Genomic DNA, 25,435 nt, shown 5'->3' with positions numbered 1-25,435 from the left:
CACAGAAAAGAAGGAAAAGCAACAAAGCACAAAAGCTGCATAAAATAAGGTGACTATATAATTTATCCTCCAAAACCTGGAAACGTTTGGGAGTAAAAAGGGATGCTACAATTACACTTGTACGACAGGCTTAAACTGGAGATGTTCTAGGCAAACCGGTTTGTATGTTTACCCTGTGAGTTAGAGGAGATAAGAGAATCCGAGTGAAAGCAAAATGTTGTGACAGGTAGGTATTTATTTAAGGAACAAGGGTCAGAATGAGGCTTCAGAATAGGATGTGTGAAATGGTGGACTATGGAATGGGACACATGGAAATTTGGAAGCCAATAAGAAAGGCTGGTAGCAACATCCTCTGTAGTAAAAACTTACCCAGCATATTAATGAAGACGAAGAAGCTGATCAAATCTAAAGTGCAGCTCTATGCAGGGATCCCATATATGTAAGTAAAAGGTGAATGGAACTTAAATGTTGTCCTGTGAGAATGGGAGAAAGCAAAAAATATAAATACCAAGAGGCAGGTGATTACCATGAAACATAGTCATACATTCTGGTTTGGTTTGGGGAGCTTTTATCGGTGACATACTGTTTCAGGCAGGCCTGGAAAGATGGCTAGGTTTAGGGGGGAAAAAAGCAGATGATAATAAAGAATATTCCAAGTATAGGGAATGTCAAGATGTAAGGTGTACATAGGTAATAATTTGGCTCAAATATTATACATGAATGGGAGTTTCAGGAAATAATACGTTTTGAAAGATAGATTGTCCCCAACTCATAGAATGGCCCTGAGATTCAAAATGTGCCACCTGCTAATTGAGGAATATCTCACTAAAAGTTAGACCTGATAACAGATCAGCAGAATCTGAAACTGAAGATCTTGACAGCAATAAACTGGTTCAGAATGCAAAATTCTTACCATCAGCTTTATTAAATTCATTTTCTTCTACTTATCATGAGCCTACTCTGTAACTAGAAGTTAGTTAAGGTTGCCCTGTCATTTGAGATATAAATAAGATCAACTCAATCCTCTTGTCACCCTTCCCACAGAAATGTCAGGGCCCCTCAAGACCCCTGCTTAGAATCCTTGTGACTCCCTGGTCTTCTCTCTCCCCCAGCCTGCTGGCCCTCTCAGCTCTGCACTGGCTCAGGTAGGGAACTCAGCCTCTTTCCCTCTGTTTGTCCACTAAAACAGTTTCCACAAAGCATCTAGGTCTGGAGTCTATTGAAAGTAGAGTCATGGATGGGTAAGGCCTTGGGAGTCTATTGGGAAGATGTTCCCGGGCAATCAGAGCGAGGGAAGCTGGGGGAGGTGTAAGGCAGGGATGGAGGAAAAGCTGCGTGAGGTGTGCCATTGGTGTTGCTGTTGTGAGGGCTCCATCCCACAGGAGCCCCCCGAGAACCATGCGGGATGCCTCCCTCCATGGGCAGGGGCTGAGCAGTTATTTGCCATCTCCTGCCCCCTGTGGCTGAAGGTTGACATGGTCATGCATACTTACCTACCTCCTGGGCTGGGCTGTATTTGGATGAATAGCTCCTGTGGCATGTGAGAAGGCTGTGGGGCAGGATGCCCCAAGAAGGGGGCACAAGCATGCAGGCGGCAGCGATCTGTGTATGTCTAGGCTCGCTCAGAAATGTTCTCCACAGATGTGCTTGAAATCGGAAGTGGGTGGATGGAGCATGAGAAGATCAGCCAGCAGGTATCCACAAGGTACTTTTACAGAATGGATCTATCTCCATTTTGGAGGTTTATATTGCAGAAAACTTAGGACATCAACTTAAAATTGAATATTAGACAGCACTATTTCTAAATGGCTTTTCACTATCCCAAATTTCTTACAGGACATCTTAATTTGTAGGCTCCAAACTCTTCAAAAAACTGCTGCCTCATCCCTTAACTCACTTCACACCTCATGCTTCTCTCTCTTTTGGGTACCCACCATTGGGGCTTTCTTATGAAATTAAATATCCTGATATTATCAGCCAGAACAATCTAACTTACTTCCTCTAACTAGACTCTGGACTAACACCTGCATATCCCCAAATGTATTTATGTTCTTGTCAAAGACACAGTCATCTACACTTGGAGTCACCCAGGCACATTAGAAAACTGGCCAAGATTTTGAGAAGGTTAGTCTTTTCTTATCCCATTCCCTCTTAGCCACAGGTAGGTTGAATGGAGCCATTTAAAATTTTATTTTCCCTTTAATATGAATGTTGCCTCCTACTCTTAGCCTGACAACTTCCTAATGACAGAAGGGCCAAGAGGCAGTTTTGATTCTAAATAGTTTCTTTTTTCCCCCGAAACTCAGAGAAATTAAGTAACTTCCAGCTCACATAGATAATAAGTGCCAAAGCTCAGATTCACTTCTGTTTTTTTGACATCAAAGCCTCATACCAAATTGTAACTTTTCCACCATATGGCCTTCTTAAAAATAAAGTCGTGCTTATACTTAATGTATATGTTAGCTCCTTCTCTCCTAGCTAGGACTGATTGGAAAGCTCTTAGTTGAAGACAGAAAATTCTAATTCTTGAATAATTCTTGTAGCTAATTATCAAACTTATTACTTTGAGACTGAGGAAAACTTTGCTTTTCCTAGTTGGTTTGTCAGTTGCTTTCACATCAGCTCTGTATTGAATTCAGCTGCATTTTGTTTACAAATAAATTTGAGCAAATGGGATAAAGAAAAAATCCAGTAAGATTCCTAAACTACAAAGGAATCAGATCAAGGGCCTGTGCATTTAGGTCACGAATGCTCAGTGTCAAAAATAACATGGAAAGGAAAGGATTAACATTAAGTGCGGGTCTTTAACATAATTTGTCTTGAACTTCTTGTGATAAAACTCAGGGTAATATTTTTCTAAGTCTCCCTTCCCCAAATGATTTTATATATTAAACCTCACAATTATGTATATGCGTACACACATATTTATATATTTACACATAAAAGGAGTGATGTATTGACTAATTTTAAATTTCTTTGGATATGTTTTCTGTTATCAGAAAAGTTTCCAGTACAAAACAACATACAAAATTTTAAACTACTATGATTAAGAATTTCAGATTTGTCTTTACTCTTTTGTTTCATCCTATAGCACCTATGTGTTTATTAAAAAGCTTAAAAAAGGTATTGGTTACACATATAGTTGTTAATATGAAGCTTAAAGCCTTTCAGCTGTGTTTGTCCATATCATTTATGTCTTTGATTATTAGTATGTTTAACTAGTAAATCTGTATCTATAAATGAGATCCTTTCTGTGTGTGTGTGTGTGTGTGTGTGTGTGTGTGTGTGTGCGTAATGCGTTAGAGGATTCTTTAAAATGCTCCAAACTAGTTTTGAAATTAAGTCTTGAAGGAAAGAGCCCTTGCCTTTAGAGATTAATTATTTCCAGGCTTTGACATTGTGAAGTCAACTTTTATTTTCTCCAAAGCAAAGTAATTGTGTTGATATTGAGCTGTCAATAGAAAAAAATAGATTTGGTCTCTCAGAAATACAGTTTAATGATTGCCATTCCTGTCATTATGGGGACAATAATGTACTTAGTTTTTCCTCCAAAAAGGTTAAGGACAATGTTACATTATCGCAAGTAGCACTTTCAAAATTGCACAAAATGATACATGTTCTTTTGAAGGCATTTTATCAATGACTATTGATTTAACCCAGAAACCGGATTTAATAATGACTGCTTTACTAAGTACGTGTCACAGTAAAGTCCCTGAACCAGCAGTCTTCAAATGAGTAGCCTGTACCTGTATTGACTCCTTTTCGTAAGACTTACCCCTAAAGACTTTTAGCTTATCAAAATATTTATTTAAATTGGCAAAAGATAAATTGTGGTAATTTTGTTACATTATTTCCAACATTCCTTGTTGGCATATCTTTTTTTTTTTTTTTTTAATTTATTTTTGGCTGCATTGGGTCTTTGTTGCTGCTCACAGGTTTTCTCTACTTGCGGAGAGTGGGGTCCACTCTTCGTTGCGCTGCGCAGGTTTCTCATTGCAGTGGCTTCTCTTGTTGTGGAGCACGGGCTCCAGGTGCGCAGGCTTCTGTAGCCGTGGCTCACGGGCTCTAGAGCGCGGGCTCAGTAGTTGTGGCGCACGGGCTTAGTTGCTCCGCAGCATGTGGGATCCTCCCAGACCAGGGCTCGAACCCGTGTCCCCTGCATTGGCAGGCGGACTCCCAACCACTGTGCCACCAGGGAATCCCTTGTTGGCATATCTTTAAATTTGTACCATTATGACGAATATTAGTTTAATGAACATTAGCTTTTTTCTTAGATTTTAGGCTGGAGTGTGTATTCTGAATGTTTAGAAAAATGTATGCATTTGATTTTCAAATTATGCAATTAAGAAATTGATCTAGTAGTGTAAAAAGATTGAAAAATTTGGAGTAAATACACAATCTTACTGATTTTTTTGTGTATTTTTATCTTTAATGTTTTATATTAATTGTCTAGTTTTTTTTTAATTCACTGATATTTTCCATGCCGAACTTTTATTTTAGGAAATAATACCAAAATAGTAAAGCAAGTAAAAATTATTGAGTACAAATTTACTAGGTCCTGTTTTTTTCAAATGGTTGAATTATATAGTATTGTACAGTTTTAACTATCTACAAAATAAGTTTAGCCTTTTCTGCTCAGGAATAGGGTTGACAAACAAAAAAGGAAGGTTTAAAGTGGACTTTGTTAAGAACTCTGAGGAGTCCTGAGACTGTACCTTACTTGCAAGCTAATAAGCTGACCCACTACAGTTTCATGGATGCTGGCAGAAGCCACAAGACTCCTGTGACAGAGACAAAGGAGTAGACATAGTATCAGCATTTACTCCAATTCTCCAAGTCCCTGATCCCACCTGGTGACACAAAGAGGCACAGGTATTATCTGCACACCTAGCAGGTTGTGTTACAAGAGAGAGCCCAGAGCCTGGATCTTTAATCTTTCTTATGGGCAGTAAACAAACCCAGCTTTTGCTACAAAAAGACACTATCTTCATCTTCTAAGGCTATTCACGATCCAAACATACTTGAGAAGATAATCTGTAATCAAAGGACAGCAGTGCCTTCCTGCAAGAAAAACCTGAGAGACCTCTGGAGAACTGTCTCCCAGCAAAGTGGTTTACACGTTCCTGGATTCCTATAAGTGGTGTAGATAGTTTTGTGAAGTAGTAGAATCCTGTGAGAGTGTAGATCAGTTTGAGAAATGGATATATCAATTCCCAATTAGTTCAAATTCTCACTGCTAGATAATATGTATTGGGAGGTGGCAATGTACTTTCCTGTCTAAATCATTTTACTATGAATTATCATGACTTATCATGGCAGATGTCAGCCCCTTTGGGTTAAATTGGACCCTGATTTATATATTTTAAGCTGTGATTGACACCATGGTTAGAAACATGATTCAGAGCTGTAACAGGTGATTCTTAACATATATTTCCTTTAGGTGACTGTTGCTGTTAAATCTTTGCCATATCATCTAAAAGTTCCTTCCAGGTATCACCAGAATTTATTTAACTTCCTTGTTTTAAATTTAGGATTAATTAATTTTTTAGCATACATTATCTCAACTAATTCAGTGGTGTCTCATAGTTTAATTTATAGTTTCCGAGTTCCCCCATTTTAAATGTACATTTTGATGAGTTTTACTGAATTTATACAGTCGTGCAACCATCACTAAAATCTAATTTTAGAACATTTTCATCATCCCTAAAAAGCTTCTTCCTGCCAATTTGCCCATCCTCACTTCCATCCCTCGTCCCTAATAACTTCTGATTTGCTCTAGGTTTCCGTTTTTACATTTTCTAGAAATTTCTTATAAGTCAAATCAGTTTTTGTGTGTGTGTGTGTGTCTAATGTTTTTAATTTAGCATATAATACCTTTGTGATTCATTTATACTGTTGCATACATCAGGAGTATTTTCCTTTATATCTCTGAGTACAATTCCAATATATGGATGACTATTATATATTTTTCTATTGAGCAGTTGCTTATCTATTTTTGTTGCTTCTAGTTTTTGGCTATGAATAAAGATGCTGTAAACCTTCATGTATGTCTTTGTGCAAACACTTATTTTCATTTCTTGTAGGCCATATGGTAAGTGTATGTTTAATATTTAAGAGGCTGCTAAACTGTTTATCAAAGAGGTTTTACTATTTCACGTTCTCCTCAGCAATACATGAGGGTTACACTTTTTCCACATCTTTGCCCACAATGTGTATTGTCAGTCTTTTTGATTTTATCCATTCTAGTGGGTATGTAGTGGTATCTCTTTGTATTTTTATTTTGCATTTTCCTAATTTCTAATGATGTTAAACTTCTTTTCATGTGCATATTTTCATTTATATATCTTCTTTGGTGAAATGTCTATTTGACCTTTTCTAAATTGGATTATCTTATTATTGAGCTATAAGTATTCTTCATATATTCTTGATGACAACCTTTGTTACATATATATTTTGCACATATTTCCTCCCAGTCTATGACTTGTCTTCTCATTTTTTTAAACATTAACTTTTGAAGAGCAAAAGTTATCAATTTTTATTATATTTTTTATTTTGGGGATCAGAATATTTAAAATCCATTGGCCATAACAACCTACATTTATCTCTATTTGTGGTTCTAGGCCACTTCAAGCTTCCTTCTCCTATACAGTGGTGACATGGGCATTCACCACATTTGCCTTGTTGACTATTTCCTTCTGGTCCTATGGTTAACAAGTACTCCTAATTGACACAATGTTTATATAGTTAAATATGTAGGATTCTAGTCCTGCACACTTGATCCATCTTCCTCTTTTCGTTGACTCCTAGAGAGTAATCTATTTCTTTGATTTCTACATTCTTGGTGGAGCCACCTCATATCTCCTAAGAAACTATAATAAAATTATTACTTTATTATTATGGTCACATTATAGCTATGTAAGGACACATTTTCTTGATCCTAACCACCTGTTTTTTTTTAACATCTTTATTAGAGTATAATTGCTTTACAATGGTGTGTCAGTTTCTGCTTTATAACAAAGTGAATCAGTTATACATATTCATATGTCCCCGTATCTCTTCCCTCTTGCATCTCCCTCCCACCCTCCCTATCCCACCCCTCTAGGTGGTCACAAAGCACTGACCTGATCTCCCTGTGCTATGTGGCTGCTTCCCACTAGCTATCTATTTTACGTTTGGTAGTGTATATATGTCCATGCCACTCTCTCACTTTCTCCCAGCTTATCCTTCCCCCTCCCAGTATCCTCAAGTCCATTCTCTAGTAGGTCTGCATCTTTATTCCCATCTTGCACCTAGGTTCTTCTGACCATTTTCTTTTTTTTTTTTTTTTCAGATTCCGTATATATGTGTTAGCATATGGTATTTGTTTTTCTCTTTCTGACTGACTTACTTCACTCTGTATGACAGTCTCTAGGTCCATCCACCTCACTACAAATAACTCAGGTTCGTTCCTTTTTATGGCTGAGTAATATTCCATTGTATATATGTGCCACATCTTCTTTATCCATTCATCTGTGGATGGACACTTAGGTTGCTTCCATGTCCTGGCTATTGAAAATAGAGCTGCACTGAACATTTTGGTACATGACTCTTTTTGAATTATGGTTTTCTCAGGGTATATACCCAGTAGTGGGATTGCTGGGTCGTATGGTAGTTCTATTTGTAGTTTTTTAAGGAACCTCCATACTGTTCTCCATAGTGGCTGTATCAATTTACATTCCCACCAACAGTGCAAGAGGGTTCCCTTTTCTCCACACCCTCTCCAGCATTTATTGTTTGTAGATTTTTTGATGATGGCCACTCTGACCGGTGTGAGATGATATCTCATTGTAGTTCTGATTTGCATTTCTCTAATGATTAATGATGTTGAGCATTCTTAATCTGTATGTCTTCTTTGGAGAAATGTCTATTTAGGTCTTCTGCCCATTTTTGGATTGGGTTGTTTGTTTTCTAGATATTGAGCTGCATGAGTTGCTTGTATGTTTTGGAGATTAATCCTTTGTCAGTTGCTTCATTTGCAAATATTTTCTCCCATTCTGAGGGTTGTCTTTTCGTCTTGTTTATGGGTTCCTTTGCTGTGCAAAAGCTTTTAAGTTTCATTAGGTCCCATTTGTTTATTTTTGTTTTTATTTCCATTTCTCTAGGAGGTGGGTCAAAAAGGATCTTGCTGTGATTTATGTCATAGAGTGTTCTGCCTATGTTTTCCTCTAAGAGTTTGATGGCATCTGGCCTTACATTTAGGTCTTTAATCCATTTTGAGTTTATTTTTGTGTGTGGTGTTAGGGAGTGTTCTAATTTCATTCTTTTACATGTAGCTGTCCAGTTTTCCCAGTACCACTTTTTGAAGAGGCTGTCTTTTCTCCACTGTATATTCTTGCCTCCTTCATCAAAGATAAGGTGACCATATGTGCGTGGGTTTATCTCTGGGCTTTCTATCCTGTTCCATTGATCTATATTTCTGTTTTTGTGCCAGCACCATACTGTCTTGATTACTGTAGCTTTGTAGTATAGTCTGAAGTCAGGGAGCCTGATACCTCCAGCTCTGTTTTTCTTTCTCAAGATTGCTTTTTAACCACTTATTTTTCAAAGAAAGCTATATAATTGAGAATCATTAAAATGTACATCAACAAAAGACTTGCTTATAAGATAAATTTTATTTGATTTCATGTTTAATTGGAATATTGTTAATTAGATAAAGTGATATCATTCAACCTCAGTGGATTGCAATCAAACATTTCATGCTTAATATTTTAATAAAAATGGTATTTTTCTATAAGAATGACTAGCTTTTCTATTTTTAAAGATTGCTTAAAGCCCAACTCACAGTTGACATTTTGCTTTTATTGCAGAAATAATGGTAATAAGAAAGATTAAATACATGTTAGCAAACTGATACACTTAATACTATGTCGTTTGCTTTAGACGATTTGTTGTTCAGATTTTCTGAGTCTTTAAAGATTGACACATGCGTACATTGTGAAGAAAGGTAAATAGCCTCTGAGGCTCAAGGATAGTTCTACAGAGTATTAAAAGCATCAAAAAGCATGAAAGTTAATAACTCTTATCTTCTAATGCAGAAAAGTGAATGAATTGTTTAATGCCCTACTAATCTACCAAGGGACCTTTCTAGTCTTGTCACGTTTTCTTCCCCTGTGAAGAGCAACTAAAAAATTATTATAATTCTATATTATTTTTCTATAATTACTCAGCTTTTTAAAAAAAATTACTTAGCTTTTAACATTTGGTTACAAGCATTTTAGTGGACTTTCAACCTCACATACATTTCCCTCATCTTTTACCTTCACAAAAATATACATATGGCAGAGATTTAAAATATACAAGGTAAAAAGATGCAAATCCTACATATAACAGTAGTTAAGAAATAGAAGAATACAAACAAAATGTCCTTTAAGATAATAATTAAAATTTCACAATTTTTCTATAGTCTACAGTAACAGACATGAGAACTCATGGCTGAAACTAATATATATTTCCATTTATATACATAGAATAAAAATATGTTCAATCTGTTTTTCAGCCTGCTGCCTATATTTCTAAAATGGTAATACTTATCATCTCATTTCCATGTTTTAAATATGTCAGTGGTTACCTATCGACCACTAGGTCAAATCAAGTTTACTTTCCATATGTAGTATTTAATTATTTGTCCTCTTATACTTTTTTCATATTTGCTACACATCATATCCTGCGCAGCTACTTATAGTTTTAAAATTTAACAAAGATTTGTTGATAATCCGTAGTGTAGTAGTTCCTAGGCTCTGGAGATAGTAAGATCCCTATGTTTACCTCAAATCGTCAAAGATTCAGAGACCCCACAGTCTAGTGAGGGTATGTCAGCATCCTCATCTTCATCCTCATCATTGTCATGATAACTGTTCTTTCTTGTTTACTCAGGACAGATGCTGTGTGATGGGCTTTATATGTATGAACTCACTTAACCATTAGTGTAACCTGTAAGGTAGGCTCCACTTTAAGAGGAAGAAACTGAAGCTCTGAAGATTAAATATTTTGATTAAAGTTACACTGCTAATAATTCATAAGCCATACATCTGGAATTCTAACTGATAACCATCTTTGCCCTTTTCTCTACATGCCTTCTCCTGTGACACATTTCAGTACCCTACAGGAAACGTCACAGGAGTACCGGAAACCAAGGAAGGGGGATTGGGGTGTCCACGATCCTGCCCGTTGTTGTAAAATGTTTAGGTTTTGCTTCATAGAGAAAGAATCACTTCAGCTGAATTTTGAAGGATGCCTGTGACTTTACCAAGTGGACAAGGAGTGGGGAAAAGGGTATTTCAGTTATTTGCACAGTTAACAAATAAGAGCATGGCATTGGAGGAACACGGAAGGGACATTGTAAAGCACAAATAACATGGTAGAAGCCCTGTTTTCTGTGATGTGTGTGTGTGTGTGTGTGTGTGTGTAGTAGAATGCCTTAATATGGAACACAGTATGTGATTTATCAATATAAAAATTTTCTGAGGTTTCAGAAAGCAGTTTCCTAGAAAGACATTTAATTAGATAATCTTTTGTTTTCAAAAGAAATATTGTTAGCACCATAATAAGATCTCATAATAATAACACTATATGATTAAAAATCTTCCAATACAACACAGAAATTGTTTAAATTATTAGAACAGTTTTTAAAATTGGTATCTTGAACCCAAAAGACAAAACTGCTCATGGGATTTTTTTTTAGGGTTCTGCTTTGGATTTTTGTTAATAATCTATTTCCTAACCTAAGGGAATGCTGTCGCCCAGCTAACAGAAGTTGTAGTTTTCAAATGAGTTTCCATGCACTCCTTCCATTTTCTGTGCTGTTGATTGCTATGGGTTTATTTCCTAATGATTTCAATTTTTCCTAAATAATACCTCTTTCATTTTCATACACATTTTCAGTCTCTTCTGAATAATGTTTGGATACTGAATCTCCAGGTGCTTAAATCTTTTGACATAAGCATTGTTGCTACTGCTCTGTTAGATGTTCCGTATATGTACTTCTTTCTTATACCTGAAGTAGAGACCACTACCTGTTTTGTACAGTCAGTGTCAATGTGGAGGAAACAATTTCTTCCACAGTCCATATTGGAATGCCAAAAAGGGAATAATTGACATAATCTAGATGTTGAATTTCATAGGAAGAGAAAAACTCTATTAGTCTAAAAATGTATCATCATCTAGAACATCAGGGATCATCAAGAATACCATTTAATGTAGAAATCACTGTGGAGTAGAAGAGAAACTAAAAGATTTTACTGTTGATCAGTAGGCATTTAATATTTATTTCCTTTTCTCCTCTTATATAATACTAGGCTGGTTATTTTCTAATGCAATCATTGTGATAATCGTAGAGGTGAGTTGCGGAATAGACACATAACACATCTAATCATTTATTAACATTCTCAGCGATTTCAGGGAAAAAACTATTTCTAAATCTTATTTTGATGTTAAAAATATATACTAATTTGCTAGTAGAATAAAGAAATGGAGGCCTTACTTGATTTTAAAGAAGGCCAGCTGACAAGCAGTTCCAGAGCAGGAGAAGGTCTAGAAATTCAGATTTTGAAGTCGGAGGCTCTGCTTATATTTATAGCAAACTGGCTGAACTACTGTAATCATTCTTAAATGTATCCTTAAGGTATTTTTAATAAGAAGATTTCATAACTTAATTTTATAATTAAAAAATAAAATTGTTTTATTAAGGCTAAAATTAGGTAATTTTTCCTGTACTGTAACCCAAACTTCCTTTTCCGATTAATATTTATGAGTTGCAGTCCTTAATTCAAATACCAGTGTGAATATGGTATGACTTTCCACTCCTTTGTTGCCACTCTCGCAAAGCATTTTCCATTTGTCTATGTCTGTAACATCAGTATTTCTAACTTTATTCCTTAAATTATTTCGCCAGCTCACGTTTCTTGATTTATTTTCTTTTAGTCTTTTCCAATATAGGTGTAATTATTTTTATTATTTAAATTTTAACTCAATCTTCTGATTGACAGTAGTAATGCATATATAAGGCATTTTCTTATTCTTATATTGGACTTTGAAAATGAAAATCCAGATACAGAGACCTACAGTTGTCTGCTGGAACTAAATCACTTGTTTGGAAGGGATGAAGAGACCCATCACTCATAAATATTCTTTATGCTCATGACATTTTTAAGGTGCAGTTTTGAAAGTGCTTATTTAAAGCTAGAGAGTCAACTTAGAGCAACACATTTTCGACTTCATCAATTGTTATTTATCGAATGTCCACTGAGCCAGTGGCCTGTGATTAGTGTATGTCACAGGCTATCATGGGAAGATTTACCAGTCAACTCTAGATTCCTCGGTTAAGATGATTAAAACTTCCAATGTGGCTTTTGAATTTCTAACTCCAGTTTTACATCTGGGAGGAATTTGTTTGAGATGACATCAAAATAGGCAATTTTTTTTTTGAGGGAATAATGATAGCAAATTATTTCAAATAAATAAGAGTCTTAGTATTTGGGGAATTTTGTTACTATAAAAAGAGTGCAATAAAATGGCAAGAAATGCAGAAATATTTAATCTAATTTAAAATTTTTGTATCTGTACAACACAAAAACATTTGTATTAGTAATTTTCAACAGAAGATATAAATGACTGTCAACATCTCCAGGGAGCTTTTAGAAAGGAGGCGCTACCTCAACCTTCAGTCTTTAGAGTGTCTCTTGCTCAGGAGTGCACAGTAGCTCAGACCCATTGCTCAGCATCATATAATATTTATGTGGGACAGTCAGGCATTTGCAGAAATGGGAAGAATAAGCAAAATATGTTATCTTTAATCAGTGCAAAACTCTAGGTGAGAATGTGAATGACAGGTGGAATAAAGCAGATTTTTTTTCCTCTAGGGAAATTGAAAGTAGGAGTTATTGTAGTTATCTGGTAACTTTAAGGTTTAACTTTGCCAAAAAGAGAGAGCATACCTCTGATCCTTCTAAATCCAGGTGGAATTAGGCAATTCATGAGGAGTTTCTCACTCTTTACACATTTTCAATATCCTTAATTCCAGAATTCCCTTCCTGCTCCTCTCCTTTCCTATCTATGCAAAATGAATATGGTTTTAAACAAGGACATCAGGTAACCTCTTTTCTCTGAAAAAATTTCTGGAATTCTCTACTTGTTCTCTGTTCTTCCTCTTTGCTTAAGTCTGAGTTAGAACTGAGCCCCAGACTTTGAGATTACTTCTAAAATAGAAGTGAAGATCAAAAAAGGCTACATTTGGCCAGGGCAGATATATGGGAGAAGGTGGAGAAATAGGACAGCACACGATGTCCTGTCAACTTTGTAACCATCTCCTTCTGGGTGACATTTTCTTTCTATTCTTCAGTTGAAGGTCTACAGATGAGCTTTCACGGAAGCATGCCTGAGGCAAGTCTCTGGAGAGGGTGTGTAGTGAGAGGTATCTGTATGGATGTGCATATATATTGAGCGCCAAGAAAAAAGGAGACAGGAGTGGAACAAAACAAAAAAGGAGGAAAGAAATTGCCTTTAAATAATATGTTTGCAATGGCTGTAGTTTTTATAGAACGATGTTGTGGGTGTTCTGGAAAAATGGAATCAAACTAATAGTTTCACGACTTATGACAAGAACAAGAAGATTAAAGAGTAAACCGGGAATGACTCAGGGAAAGGGTGAATGGGGCTCTTTGGCAAATACCCTTCTTTAGTGAGACTTAGGAGAGAGCTGACACATTCATTGGTACAGACTGCACATGTGAAAACAAAGGAAAATAACATTTGAAGTTAAGTTATCCCAGGACCTACATCATAAAATGAGTTATAGATCAAGACCAAAGCTGTGCTGAGGTTTAACATAAACCGTTTGCCAGAAACAGGCGTTCACATGTCATTTCTGAATTTTGATTAAATTCATGTCAGGAGATTACGAGTATCTCTTGAATCTAAAGACCCTTTCTTGGTTGGCAAGATTTACTACTTCTGAGGGCAACATAACAGGAGACAAGTTAGTAATGCTATTGATGACAGTCAATGTGTGCTGGGAAAATAAACATCAATCTGCTAAGTAGGATGACAGCGTGAGGTAACAGAAGACTGTAACAACAGTCTTAACGGTAAGAAATTGCAATTTCCCCTGCTGTGTTTTAAGCTGAGTTTATATGACTACTGCATTATACAAATTAATATTTAATGCAGTTCAACATCAAGCTTGTCAAACGGTAGTGCAGGATGTAGACCCTTGCAAAATCACACAGTTTCCGTGTGTGATAGAGGGTAACATCATACATTTTTTTCTGTTTTTCATTTTAGCTGATTCAAGCCCAGGGTTGTCTCACCAACCATTCCCCTTTTTGCAACCAATATTGTTGTGTAAATCACACTGACCCAGTGAAAATGAAAGGAAAGCAGATTTTGTTTTCAAGTGTTCTGAGAAATAATACCATGGATTATTGGAGAGTATTCTGTATGTGGAAGGACTGAGATAACGTATTGAAATTAAAACATTGACTTCTGTTCTTCTCTCTTATTCAAACTTACATTGAGAGATATGACTTTGGGGGATGGGGTATGATAATGACCCAGAAAGACTTTCCTGGGCTTATCTTCTTTCCTTTGGTATGTTAGTAGTTTGGTCAGGGAAGGTGGGCAGGTCAAGGAAATAATTTAGTAAACTCCTTTGATCTAAAGGGGAAAGATACCCACTGTGGATTCATGGGCAAATATGTCATGATTTACAGCAGCCTGTGACTATATCCTGCTGCCCTTATGAGGTGGATGGTAGTTCTGTCTGTTCTCAGGCTCATGGGGGAAACTGAGAGATGTTTCCTTGTTTTTCTTGATTTGAAGTCAACCTAGTTATTTTTCTTGCATTGGAGATGGGTTGGTGCTCAGTGAAACTTGGCTGTCATATGGCAGATGGCCATGACTATGGCCATTATTGACTATGGTCAGTCTTAGGCAAAATAATGAAGCCAACAAAATTTGTCATCACCCTCCAGCCACGTCTCCTTTCTACATTCCTTTGCACAATTTCAGCCCCACTTTCAGTTTCTATTCGTAGTCCTCATGCACACCTTAACCAGACTGGTTGGTTTTCCTTTGGAAGTACACATCCAGCCCTTTTAACTCTTTCCCATTAAAATATGCATCCCATTAAAATATGCATTTCCCATTAAAATATGCATATTACAGGAATGTTATTGTGGAAATTTTTAATCTAATTTACTCTAGTTTTAGAAGCCGTTTGTCATAATTAACAAGGCCCCTATATTTCCAGTCACTAAGTATTGGTGAAGAAGTATTTTGGTCACAAGAGGCCTTCCCAGTAGTCTCATAGTGATCACACGTGAAGAGATGATGTAATCATAGCGATTGACAGCTTTTGTCTCTGGATGTGGCAACTGCATTCTCCAAGTTTCTCAAGCTGGAATACCTGGAATCATCCTCAACTCCTCTGTTTCCCTCACACCCCACATCCAAATCATTGGAAAATCCTGTAATGTCTAACTTCACATCCTGAATCTGCTACTTTTAACCACTTGCACTGTCTTTTTTCACCTGCCTTTTGCTTTAGTCTCCAGAGTCAGTGATTCCCAATGTGAGTACTATCAAAATATTTTGAAGCATTTTCAAAACATGTAGAGCCATGTTCCTTAGTCAGAGGGGTTGAAGAAGACATTAGGCCTTTAATGGGCAGGGGCCAGTGATGCTAGATGCCCTTCAACACACAGAACAGTCCTCCAGAAAAAATGAATTATCCTCCATCCTGCTTTCCTTTTAAATGTCTCACATTCATGGTCATTCCTGAGCCTAGAATCTAATTCCATTTTATTTATAAATACAAAGTGGGTTTTTGTTTTTGTTTTTGTTTTAATGTATAGGAATTTTCCAGGAATGTGCCTGTTATGTAAATTGAAGGAATGTTATATTTAGTGTTGTTTAAAACTATTAGGATTTTTTCATCATCTCAGAAAATGACATCGTCATTGGCTGTGCTGTTCCTGGTCTTTGAGTTGCCCGTATAAAACACTGGTCAGCTCTTCTAGCTTTCACATTTACAGCAGGCATACAAATGGGTGTCAAAATCTGATCCTTAGTCGCTGTTTTCTAGTGTCTTCTTGCAGGAAAAGACACATTGAAATACATAATTTTTAAAATAAATTATTTTTCATTTATTGATGTTTGGTATTAAAAATAGGGCTTTTGAAATTCTGTATTATTCTAAGTGTTGATTTCTTTTGGTACTCTGTTGTATTGGTAGGTTAGATTTATTTAGAATTGTAAAGAGGGCACTACTAATATTTTTTATTTAAAAAAATGCACTGGGCTTGATAGGGTTGAGAATCACTCTCCTGCTGGTTTCTTCTTCTTTGCCTCCCTACCGTCAGTTCTTCCCACTGCTGTCAGTTATCCTACAACCCTGGAGCAGACCCTGCCACCTCTTTTGGAAGAGTTCTCCAATGGCTTCCGTGTCACGTAGAATAAAACGCCAGATGAAGGGCTGTGTGCTCTTTCCCTGATAACTTCTCTGCTTCCTCTCCTAACATCCCCTGCTCCAGTAACACCCCCAGCTCCCTCTTCTTTAGTGAGAACTGATCTCCTTGCAGTTTTCTTCACACATCCAGCAAACACCCACCTGCCTGATGGATGGCAGTGCTGCACTTCATTCCAGCTTCTGCTCAAATGTTTCCCTTTCCTATCAAAAATGATCTTAGCCTCCCTGCCTTCACGATCTCTTCACTCACGTTGGTTTTACTTTTTTCATCCTGTTTATTAGCTCCTGATACATTACACACGTACATTTCTGTCTCTTCTCCTGAGTAGAATATGAATGGTATGAGAGCAGAGACTCGGTCTGTTTTGTTCCCTGCTTGATCTGTGATGCCTAGAATGGAGCTGGCATGTCATAGTCACCCAACTATACTGAATGAATGAGTGTCTGTGTTTTCAAATTTCAAGGTTGAATACTGGGAGTGACTTTTCTTAAGAGCAAGATCATGGGCAATTCAGCTTTAAGCCTCAACTTCCACATCTGAATCAAGATGCCTAATTCTTAGGATTCTTATAAAGGTTAAGAAGGATAATTTATGTAAAGCCCTTATTATATTACACAGAATATATAAACATTCAATGTAAAATAACTATCTAGCTATCCATTTATCTCATTTATTCATCCAACTATGCATTTACTTGTCCCTGTATTCTCTCTCTCATATCTGATCCTCTTACTTTGACAATTCACAGAGTAGTTAGATTAGCTCCAGTGTGCCTTTGGTCATATGGTTTTTGAGACTTGTCTATCTTGTAGGTATACATAGACCCTGAAAGTGATTCTCTCAAAGAAGACAGAAACTTTTATAATCTGTTAGGTGTGATAGAAAAATTGATATAGAAAAACTCTTTGGGAATATATAATATTATTTTATTATTATTAGTCTATTCTAGAAAATGCTTTCACCTAGTAGATCTGTTTTACTGGATCTCATCTTTTCTTCTACCTCTGCAATTGTTATAAGAATTTAATTCTAGGAAACTGTTAAACTTAATTGCCAGATAGGGGGGAACTGACCATGATGTTACTGCATCATTGGAACCTCTATAAAATTATTCATACAACTAGAGAAGTTGAATTTCAGTAGAAACAATAATTTAAATCCATTTATAACAAATTTAATTAAAGGATTTTGGTCCATTAGAGACATAGAAATCAATCACACAAGTGCTTTTTTCAGTACTTTCACTCTCCAATTTTTCCTTTTTCTGTAGGTCATCCAGGGATTTTTGCCTTATTTCAGTCATTAAGGTAAGTAGTAATTTGTGGGTCTACTTATTGGTTATTTGCAGGAAAACTCCTGGTTACTAAATAACCAATATTTTACTCTTATTCCTGGAGTTTAGGGAAGAGATATGCCCTTTTATGAATACACAGTAATTGAAGATGCAATAAGTATTTCATACATAAGTTGATTCCTTAGAGGAAATTTCAAAATCAATTGCAGCATCATTTGAAAGAGCAAAAAACTAGAAACAATTCAACTCCTAAGGAGGTTGGTTAAGGGGGGAAATGGCATAGCTATATAGACTTAGTATTTGTAAATTGAAACATATAGATTTACCCAGAAGGATATATATCAATTTGTTGAATGGTTTTTGCTTCAGGATTAGAGTTATGAAGTAATTCACCTTCTACATATATCAACTTGATAGATTATGATTATTATCTAATAATAATTATAATGGTAATAATAAAGCAATGCAGATTAAAATCCTCTGCATTTAATATCCAGATAAATTTTCTAGAAAAGAATCATATCTGATATTAAGTACATTTTCCTGTAATTTAGGAGTCAGAAGAGCTTATATATTCAGTTCAATGCTTCTGGGAAGAATGTAATTTGTAACATGCATAGAGTACTTGGACAAGCTACTTAACCTTTCTGAGACCGTTTCCTCACTTGTAAAATGCAGATTATAAGAGTAACTACCTCAAAGACAGTAAAACTGAATCAGAGAATTACTACTCACACTAAATGCCATGGCAAAGGAAACTATTGGCTTGACTTTAAATCAGAACAACAAAGCCCTTCCAGAAGAATAGGGGACACAGAGGAAATCCTGCTTATTAGTGGTCGTAACCTTTGCCTCCCCTCCAGAACTTTATGTCTATTTCTTCTTTCACATATTTAAATAGAAATTATTATTTTACTGCACCTTCTTTTAGGCTTTCTTCCTAAGCTCACTGGGAAAGGATGTTTTCTCCTCAGAAGCTAAAGAAATTTGTCTAATTCTCCAGCAAGAGTTTAAGAAAGGTTTAATGCTGTAACTCTAGGTCATACCACAAGAACTTGGTCCCAAATGTGTACAGAAGGATATGTGCTCAATATCAGGTAAGAGCAAAGACAGAAATTGAGGTGTAGTCCAGATCTCCAAAGATCTTGAGTTTATATGACTCATGGAGAATAATCATGTTACAACGAATGTCTTTATATTGCTGTCTCATTACCTGCCATCTGAGCAAAAGTAGGGTGTTGGCTGCTCTCCTCCCCTAAAATTTCCTTATGAATGTCTCTGGGGGTTTTCATGTACCCGTGACCAGCACCTTATGTTCCTCTATCATGTCAAATAACTTGTTGATATTTCCTGCCTCATCTTGCAGTGCTTTTGCTACAAAGCATCTTGCAGTGGCTCTGCTTTTTACAAGGATGTTCCATGAGGCTCCAGGTTTCCTGCCTCCTGATGCTACCCAAGATGTAGAACCTTTGAGTTGCCAAATGCTGTACATTCCTTTATTTTTCTTGTGTTAGGGTCAATCTCAGTAGCAATACAGAAAATAACTCTTTCCCCAAACAATGAGAATAAAGTTGTCCAAAGATCCCAAAGCTTTGCCAAGTACTTGCTCCTTGAATGTTGCCCATTTCCCAAAACTGTCCTTTTCATTTCAGTTCTTAGCCCAGTGAATCAAATCTACTTCCTGTCTGGGGGATAAAGTTCATATAGTCTTATTCCTTCTTCATCTTCCAGGTTTTTCAGAAGAACTTGGTCCTCCTTCCAGGTTCCTCACAAGAACTTTTTCTCCTATTAGATAGGAACATCGTCCCATGAATTCTGTAGATAAAACCAGATTTTAAGGCTAGACTGTAAGATTCATCTGGGAACCCAGATATTTGTAGTTATGAGAAGGGAAAGAGAGCTAGTATTTTTGATGGCCTTGTCATATGTTTCATCCCATTTTGTGTTTACAGTAGTCCTGTGAATTAGTTTTAGTGCTAGGTTTTGTCTGTGGACTGAATTCTCAATCCTTTCTTTCTCAATCATTCTGCATTTTCATCTTTTTTACAGGGGCCAGAAGTCTTGAAACTATATTCCCCAGACTCTTGACTCTCTTGCTGCCAGGTCTTGGGTATGGTTTAGGTTTGGCCTTTGAGATTTACTTATGCAAGACTGGAAAGCTGAAGGGATGCAGGAGTGGTTTTTCTTCCTTCAGTGGTGATAGCTGATATGTAGACTTCCACAGACAAATTTGACAGGAGCTGAACTCAGTGTTGCACTACCTGGTTCCAAGATTTAGGGCTGTGGGCAGTTGGGAAGTTGGCAGTTATGTCAGGAGGCTTTCTCACCTCTGGGTAACAGCAACAGTTTTATAATCTTTCACATCTGCAGTGGCATGAGTTGAAATCTAACAGCAACCCTATGAATTTTGTTCATCTAACACTTCTAATAAGTTTGTAAGCATCAAATTCCTCATAATCAATCTCTTTCAGTATGTAAATACTTAGAGGAATTTCTATTTTCCTCCATTGAACCCTAAAAGACATTGTGTTTTTTTCATGCTATTATACATATGAGATAGTGATAAAATTAGTAAATCTTATAGACACATTCACTGACTGAATTTTTTTAAGTTATAGTAATCTATTGCCTGCCCAAACCACTTAACAGTGATTGGAATATATTAGACCTTCAACAAGTGATAGTTTTAATATGATATAATCCATCTCTTCTTGCATAAAAAATTATATTGTCAGTCTCATTTTTGGTCTTCTTTATTTATTTGTTTCAGGCATGTTAGAAGTGAGCTTTTGTCATTTTTTGAGCTTAGTACAAGAGTTTTTTAAGACAATTCTCTATTTCCCTCACCCTCTACCCCCTGGCAACCACCATTATATTCTCGGTTTCTACGAACTGGACTATTTATATACCTCATATAAGTAGAATCATATAGTTTTTATCCTTCTGTGATAGATTAATTTACTTAGCGTAATGTCTTCCAGGTCCATTCATGTTGTCACAGATGGTAGGATTTTCTTTTTTTAAGGCTGAATAATATTCCATTATATGTATATACCACATTTCCTTTATCCATTCATGTGTCAATGGACATTTGGGTTGTTCCCATATCTTTGCTATTGTGAATAATGCTGCAATGAACAAGGCATTGTAGATATCTCTATGAGATCCTAATTTCAATTATTTTGGATGTATACCCAGGAATGAGATTGCTGTATCATATGGTAGTTCTCTTTTTAGCCTTTTGAGGACCTTCATACTGTTTTCCATAATGGCTGCACTAACTTACATTCCCACCAATAGTGCACAAAAGTTCCTTTTTCTGCACATTTAGCCAACACTTGTTAGCTCTTGTATTATTGACGATAGCCATTCTAATAGGAGTGAGGTGATCTCACTGATTTGCATTTTCCTGCTGATTAGTGATGTTGAGCATCTTTTCATTTACCTGTTAGTCATTTGTATGTCTTCTTTTAAGAGACTGTATTCAAGTCCTTTGCCCATTTTGTGATATGATTAGTTAATTTTTTAACTATTGAATTGTAGGAGTTCCTTATATATTTTGGAAATGAATCCCTTATCAGATATATGGTTTGCAAATATTTTCTCCTAATCCAAAGGTTGCCTTTTCATTTTGTTGATTGCTTTCTTTGTTTCTAATTTTTGAGCTTAGTTTATAAGAAATCTTTTTGATGAATCCATCTCATTTGTCTGTCTACAAAGAAATTTTTAGTCTTTATGAATAGGTATAATGGGTATTCATTAAGCTAATATTAATTACTGAGGTTAGTAGATGGCATTAACCTAACTGTTTTACATTCATTATTATTTTTAACATAATCTTGCTGTTCTTCCATTGATCTTTCCTCTCTAGGTGGGTCACATTTTCTTCTCTCTTTTCTATGCTGAAGAAGTTTAGATTGTACCCTGAACATCATGAATGTTATGTTTTGGAGGCTCTGGATTCTGTTAGTCTTCCAAAGAGTGTTAATTTCTTGTTTAGCAGACAATTAACTTCATAGACAAAAACAATCTCTTGGGTTGTAGTTCAGTTCTCAGCTCAGTTATTTTATTCTTACCTGGACTGTTTTGAATCTGCCGTGTGCATGCATAATTCAAGGGTCAGCCACAGACATTTACACAGAATTTGTAGCTCCCCATCTCAGTCTCCCTTTCTTCCAAGACTCCCCTCTCACTTTCCAGAATTCTGTAATCTGTTATTTTCAGGCTAGAAAGATGGGGATTTTCTATGAGAATTTTAGCTATCATGAACAGCATCAGCTATAACACAGTGTCAAGTTAGAGCATGTTGTCTCATGTTGTTTGCTAATTCAGTAGTTGACTCCCTTACAGAATTTGCCTGTTTTGTTCACTCTCCAGGGTCTTTAGACAGTGGTTTGTTGCATTTTGTCAGAAGTTTATAGTTTTTTATCTATGGGAAGGATGTTCTGGTAGAAGTTTAGTCCATCATATCAAATCTGAAACTTCTTTTTAAATTTAATTATTTATTTATTTTTAATTGAAGTATAGTTGATTTACAATATTATATTAGTTTCAGGTATACGGCATAGTGATTTAGTATTTTTACAGATTATACTCTATTAAATGTAATATACGTAATTCCCTGTGCTGTACAATATATCCTTGTTGCTTACCTATTTTATATATAGTGGTTTGTATCTCTTAATCCCGTACCCCTAACTTGCCCCCCATTCCCTCTCCCCTCTTCCAAACACCAGTCTGTTTTCTGTATCTGTGAACCTGTTTCTGTTTTGCTATATACACTTGTTTGTGTTATTTTTCAGATTCCACATGTAAGTGATATCATACAGTATTTGTCTTTCTCCATCTGACTTATTTCACTAAACATAATATTCTATAGGTCTTTTTTATTATTCCCAAACAAGAGAAGTTTACTTATTGCTCACATGAAATCTTAAATTGTGATTCCATCCATGTCATTCCTCCATGTCTCAGTTCCTTCTGTCTTGAGAGTCTGCTCTTCTCAGGAGCAATAAATGGAGAGAGAGTATGGAGCACCGCACACGTGATGTTTCGATGGGCAGTTTGGGAGGTGGCACGCTTCATTTCCACTCACATCCTACTGAATAGAAGTCAGTCACAAGGCCATATCTAATTTCAATGAGTGCCTAAAGAATGTAGGCTCAGGAAGAAGAGGAAATCATTTTCTAATCAGCAGCCTCTGACACATAGCGTTTTAATCATTAATGCTTTTCACAGAATTACTACAAATTGCATCTTCTGAGGAAAATTTAATATGTTCACGACATCTTTCCTCAATATCCATTAAGGATTCCCTGAACTGTGACTAATATCTTCTTATTGTCTTCAAATCATAACATTGTCTGAAATATACTTCTATGGAAATATCATGTTGGGATATGACTGTCATACACATCTATGAGTTCATTTAAAAACATTATGGAACACCTCCCAGATCTAAGATTTATGAGAAAGAGTCACTATTGCAGAAAAGCTCTTTATGGTCACTTATGCAGGAAAAGAAGAATAACAAAGTCAATTCTGCCAAATCACTACCATAGTGTAATTTACTTTGTATATTTCATACTTCAATGTATAAGGTCATGACTCATTTCTAACAGACAAGAAAATTACTTTTACTCATTTCCTTTTATGAATATGAAGAACATTAATGTGGCAATGAGATGGACTAACAAGAAAAGAGGTCCCTAACTTGCTATGGGTCAAAAATCAAGTCCCAGTTTGGACTATGATGCTAAAGATAAAAGGATAAGAGTGAAAAAAAACTCCTTTATATCTATCTTTTAAAAACGAAGGGACAGAACTCTCAACCTCAGCAGCTTTATTTCTGAGACAGATTCAGGCCTTTGGGGAGTAATAGACATAGCACATTGTTTCCTGCTCTCCTGCTTGCATCTTCTAAAACCTGTGTGGTTTTTTTTTTTTTTCTATTCAGAGAAGTAGAGAACTAGTGTAACTTCTGGATCTCTGCACATTTGGTACGCTGATGTAAGTCTGAGATGTGCTAACAGGTGAGCCAAGGTCAACGAGACTGTCATTTTTCTCTTTAGAGAAAGGAAGGGACTATACTTGCCTATGTCACAGTTTTCCTTTCTTTGTAGTAGTTTGCTAACCTCTGTGAGCATAGCAGTTGGGTACTAGGAAGGGAGTGGCAATTTGTTGTACATCTTCCCCTGTTATCATTTCCTCTTTGTTCCTAGACTATCATTTCACAAGTTATTTCAAGGAAAATTGGCTCTCACTAAGCTGAGGAAAAAAACACATACAGGTCTGTGGATTTTATTTGGTATTTTAGGCACAAAAAGTGGGGCTGCTGGAAATTTCCAGGTCACATGGAGCCAATCCCTATGTAATATCCATAATTATGCAAGAAAGTGATCATATTTTCAATCAATTTAGGATGTGGGATAAATATCTAGTTGTAAGACATCAAGTAGAGAAATGATGACAGCAAGCTTTTCTTAACAACCTTTCTCACAACCCAGAACAATTGTGACTTGAGATATGGACCTACCCATTCCCTTAGCCTTGTGGGCTTTCGTGTTTGCTGGGCAGTGGTTACCTTTCCCCTGGCTTTCAGAGATACAAGCTCTAAACACATTGTTACAGTGTAATTTGCTTTATCATGCAATAACTCATAGCAAGCCCATTTCAGGTGGGCTTTTACATCAGGTGGACTCTTGAATCACAAAACAAAAAAACTACTGTTTTCTACGCCTCCATACAGGAGCACTACCTCCTTGAAGCAAAGTATAGAACCGAATTTTCCTGGGGTATCAGTTGATTGCTCAGAACTGTGGAGATCAGGCATGAGACCTACAAAGCACAATGCTTATCTCTATAGGAGGTGGGGAAATGCCAGCGTAAAACTAATCAAGTAGGCCTTTACTTACAGAACTAAGGTACTTTCTGAGTAGCCATGTGTCTCATGGCAGTTAAGAAATATATTACAATTCATGGAGAAGACTACAGGTAGGATTTGGGGATGTTTCTATTTCCTCAAATGCAATAGGATCAAATATTTGCCAGATAGAAGAAACTACTATTCATTGTTTCCCACCAAATTATCCACTGTACTTGAAATTATTTATTGTGCCTTTTTATATTTGTTGGCTATGTGTTAAGTATACGTATTATTTTAGAAAAGTACACATTTTAACTATCTTAATCATATATATTCTTGTAACGTTTATTGAGGTCAGACTCTGAAGTAGTGCCTACAGTCTTGTACATAATACATATTTCTAAGTTCTTTCATTTTCATCCTATGACACAAGGCAAGGATGATTGCAGACTCCTGGCAATTGTGATGACTCTGATATACTCACATTATTTAGTGAATGACACTGAATCAACCAGAGAAGACATTTATTGGAATTTAGGTTAGAATCTTCATTTTCTTTTCTTATGACATTTTCATTTCTTAAGTGATTATCTTTTCAAGATGAAAGACTTTCTTTTTCATTAGTTTACTGTGTATTGTGTTAAAAGAGAAAGAGAGTAGGACTCATTTTCAAGTTTTATATTTGAAATTGTAAGATCCTTTGTTCATGGGAAGAAATTAAATAATAGTTCTATCCCCAATTTATGGCTGGCCAATTACTTCACTCTCACCATG

The 25,435-nt window shown here is 36.1% G+C and overlaps 1 protein-coding gene across 18 annotated transcripts in view; it reads left to right on the top strand.

Annotated features, from left to right (window-relative positions):
* The window catches only part of LOC309615965 (uncharacterized protein), a gene marked incomplete at its 3' end in the record, with an annotated part of 186,047 nt that overhangs the window by 114,371 nt on the left and 46,241 nt on the right, over window positions 1-25,435 (top strand). For 9 of the 18 annotated variants that reach the window (XR_014237181.1, XR_014237186.1, XR_014237187.1 and 6 more), the window contains 2 exons: window positions 17,773-18,893; window positions 23,753-23,828. Coding sequence is in view for 3 of the 18 variants with exons in the window: in XM_082366030.1 (XP_082222156.1) it covers window positions 25,085-25,199 (115 nt within the window). The other 9 variants (XR_014237182.1, XR_014237193.1, XM_082366030.1 and 6 more) reach the window with 7 other exon arrangements.

The sequence above is a fragment of the Balaenoptera borealis genome, assembly GCF_965194805.1.
Source record: "Balaenoptera borealis genome assembly, chromosome: 18".
In the NCBI taxonomy this organism is placed as follows: Eukaryota; Metazoa; Chordata; class Mammalia; order Artiodactyla; family Balaenopteridae; genus Balaenoptera; species Balaenoptera borealis.
The sequence above is the reverse complement of the archived record's forward strand: the minus strand, read 5'-3'. Positions and strand labels throughout refer to the sequence as shown.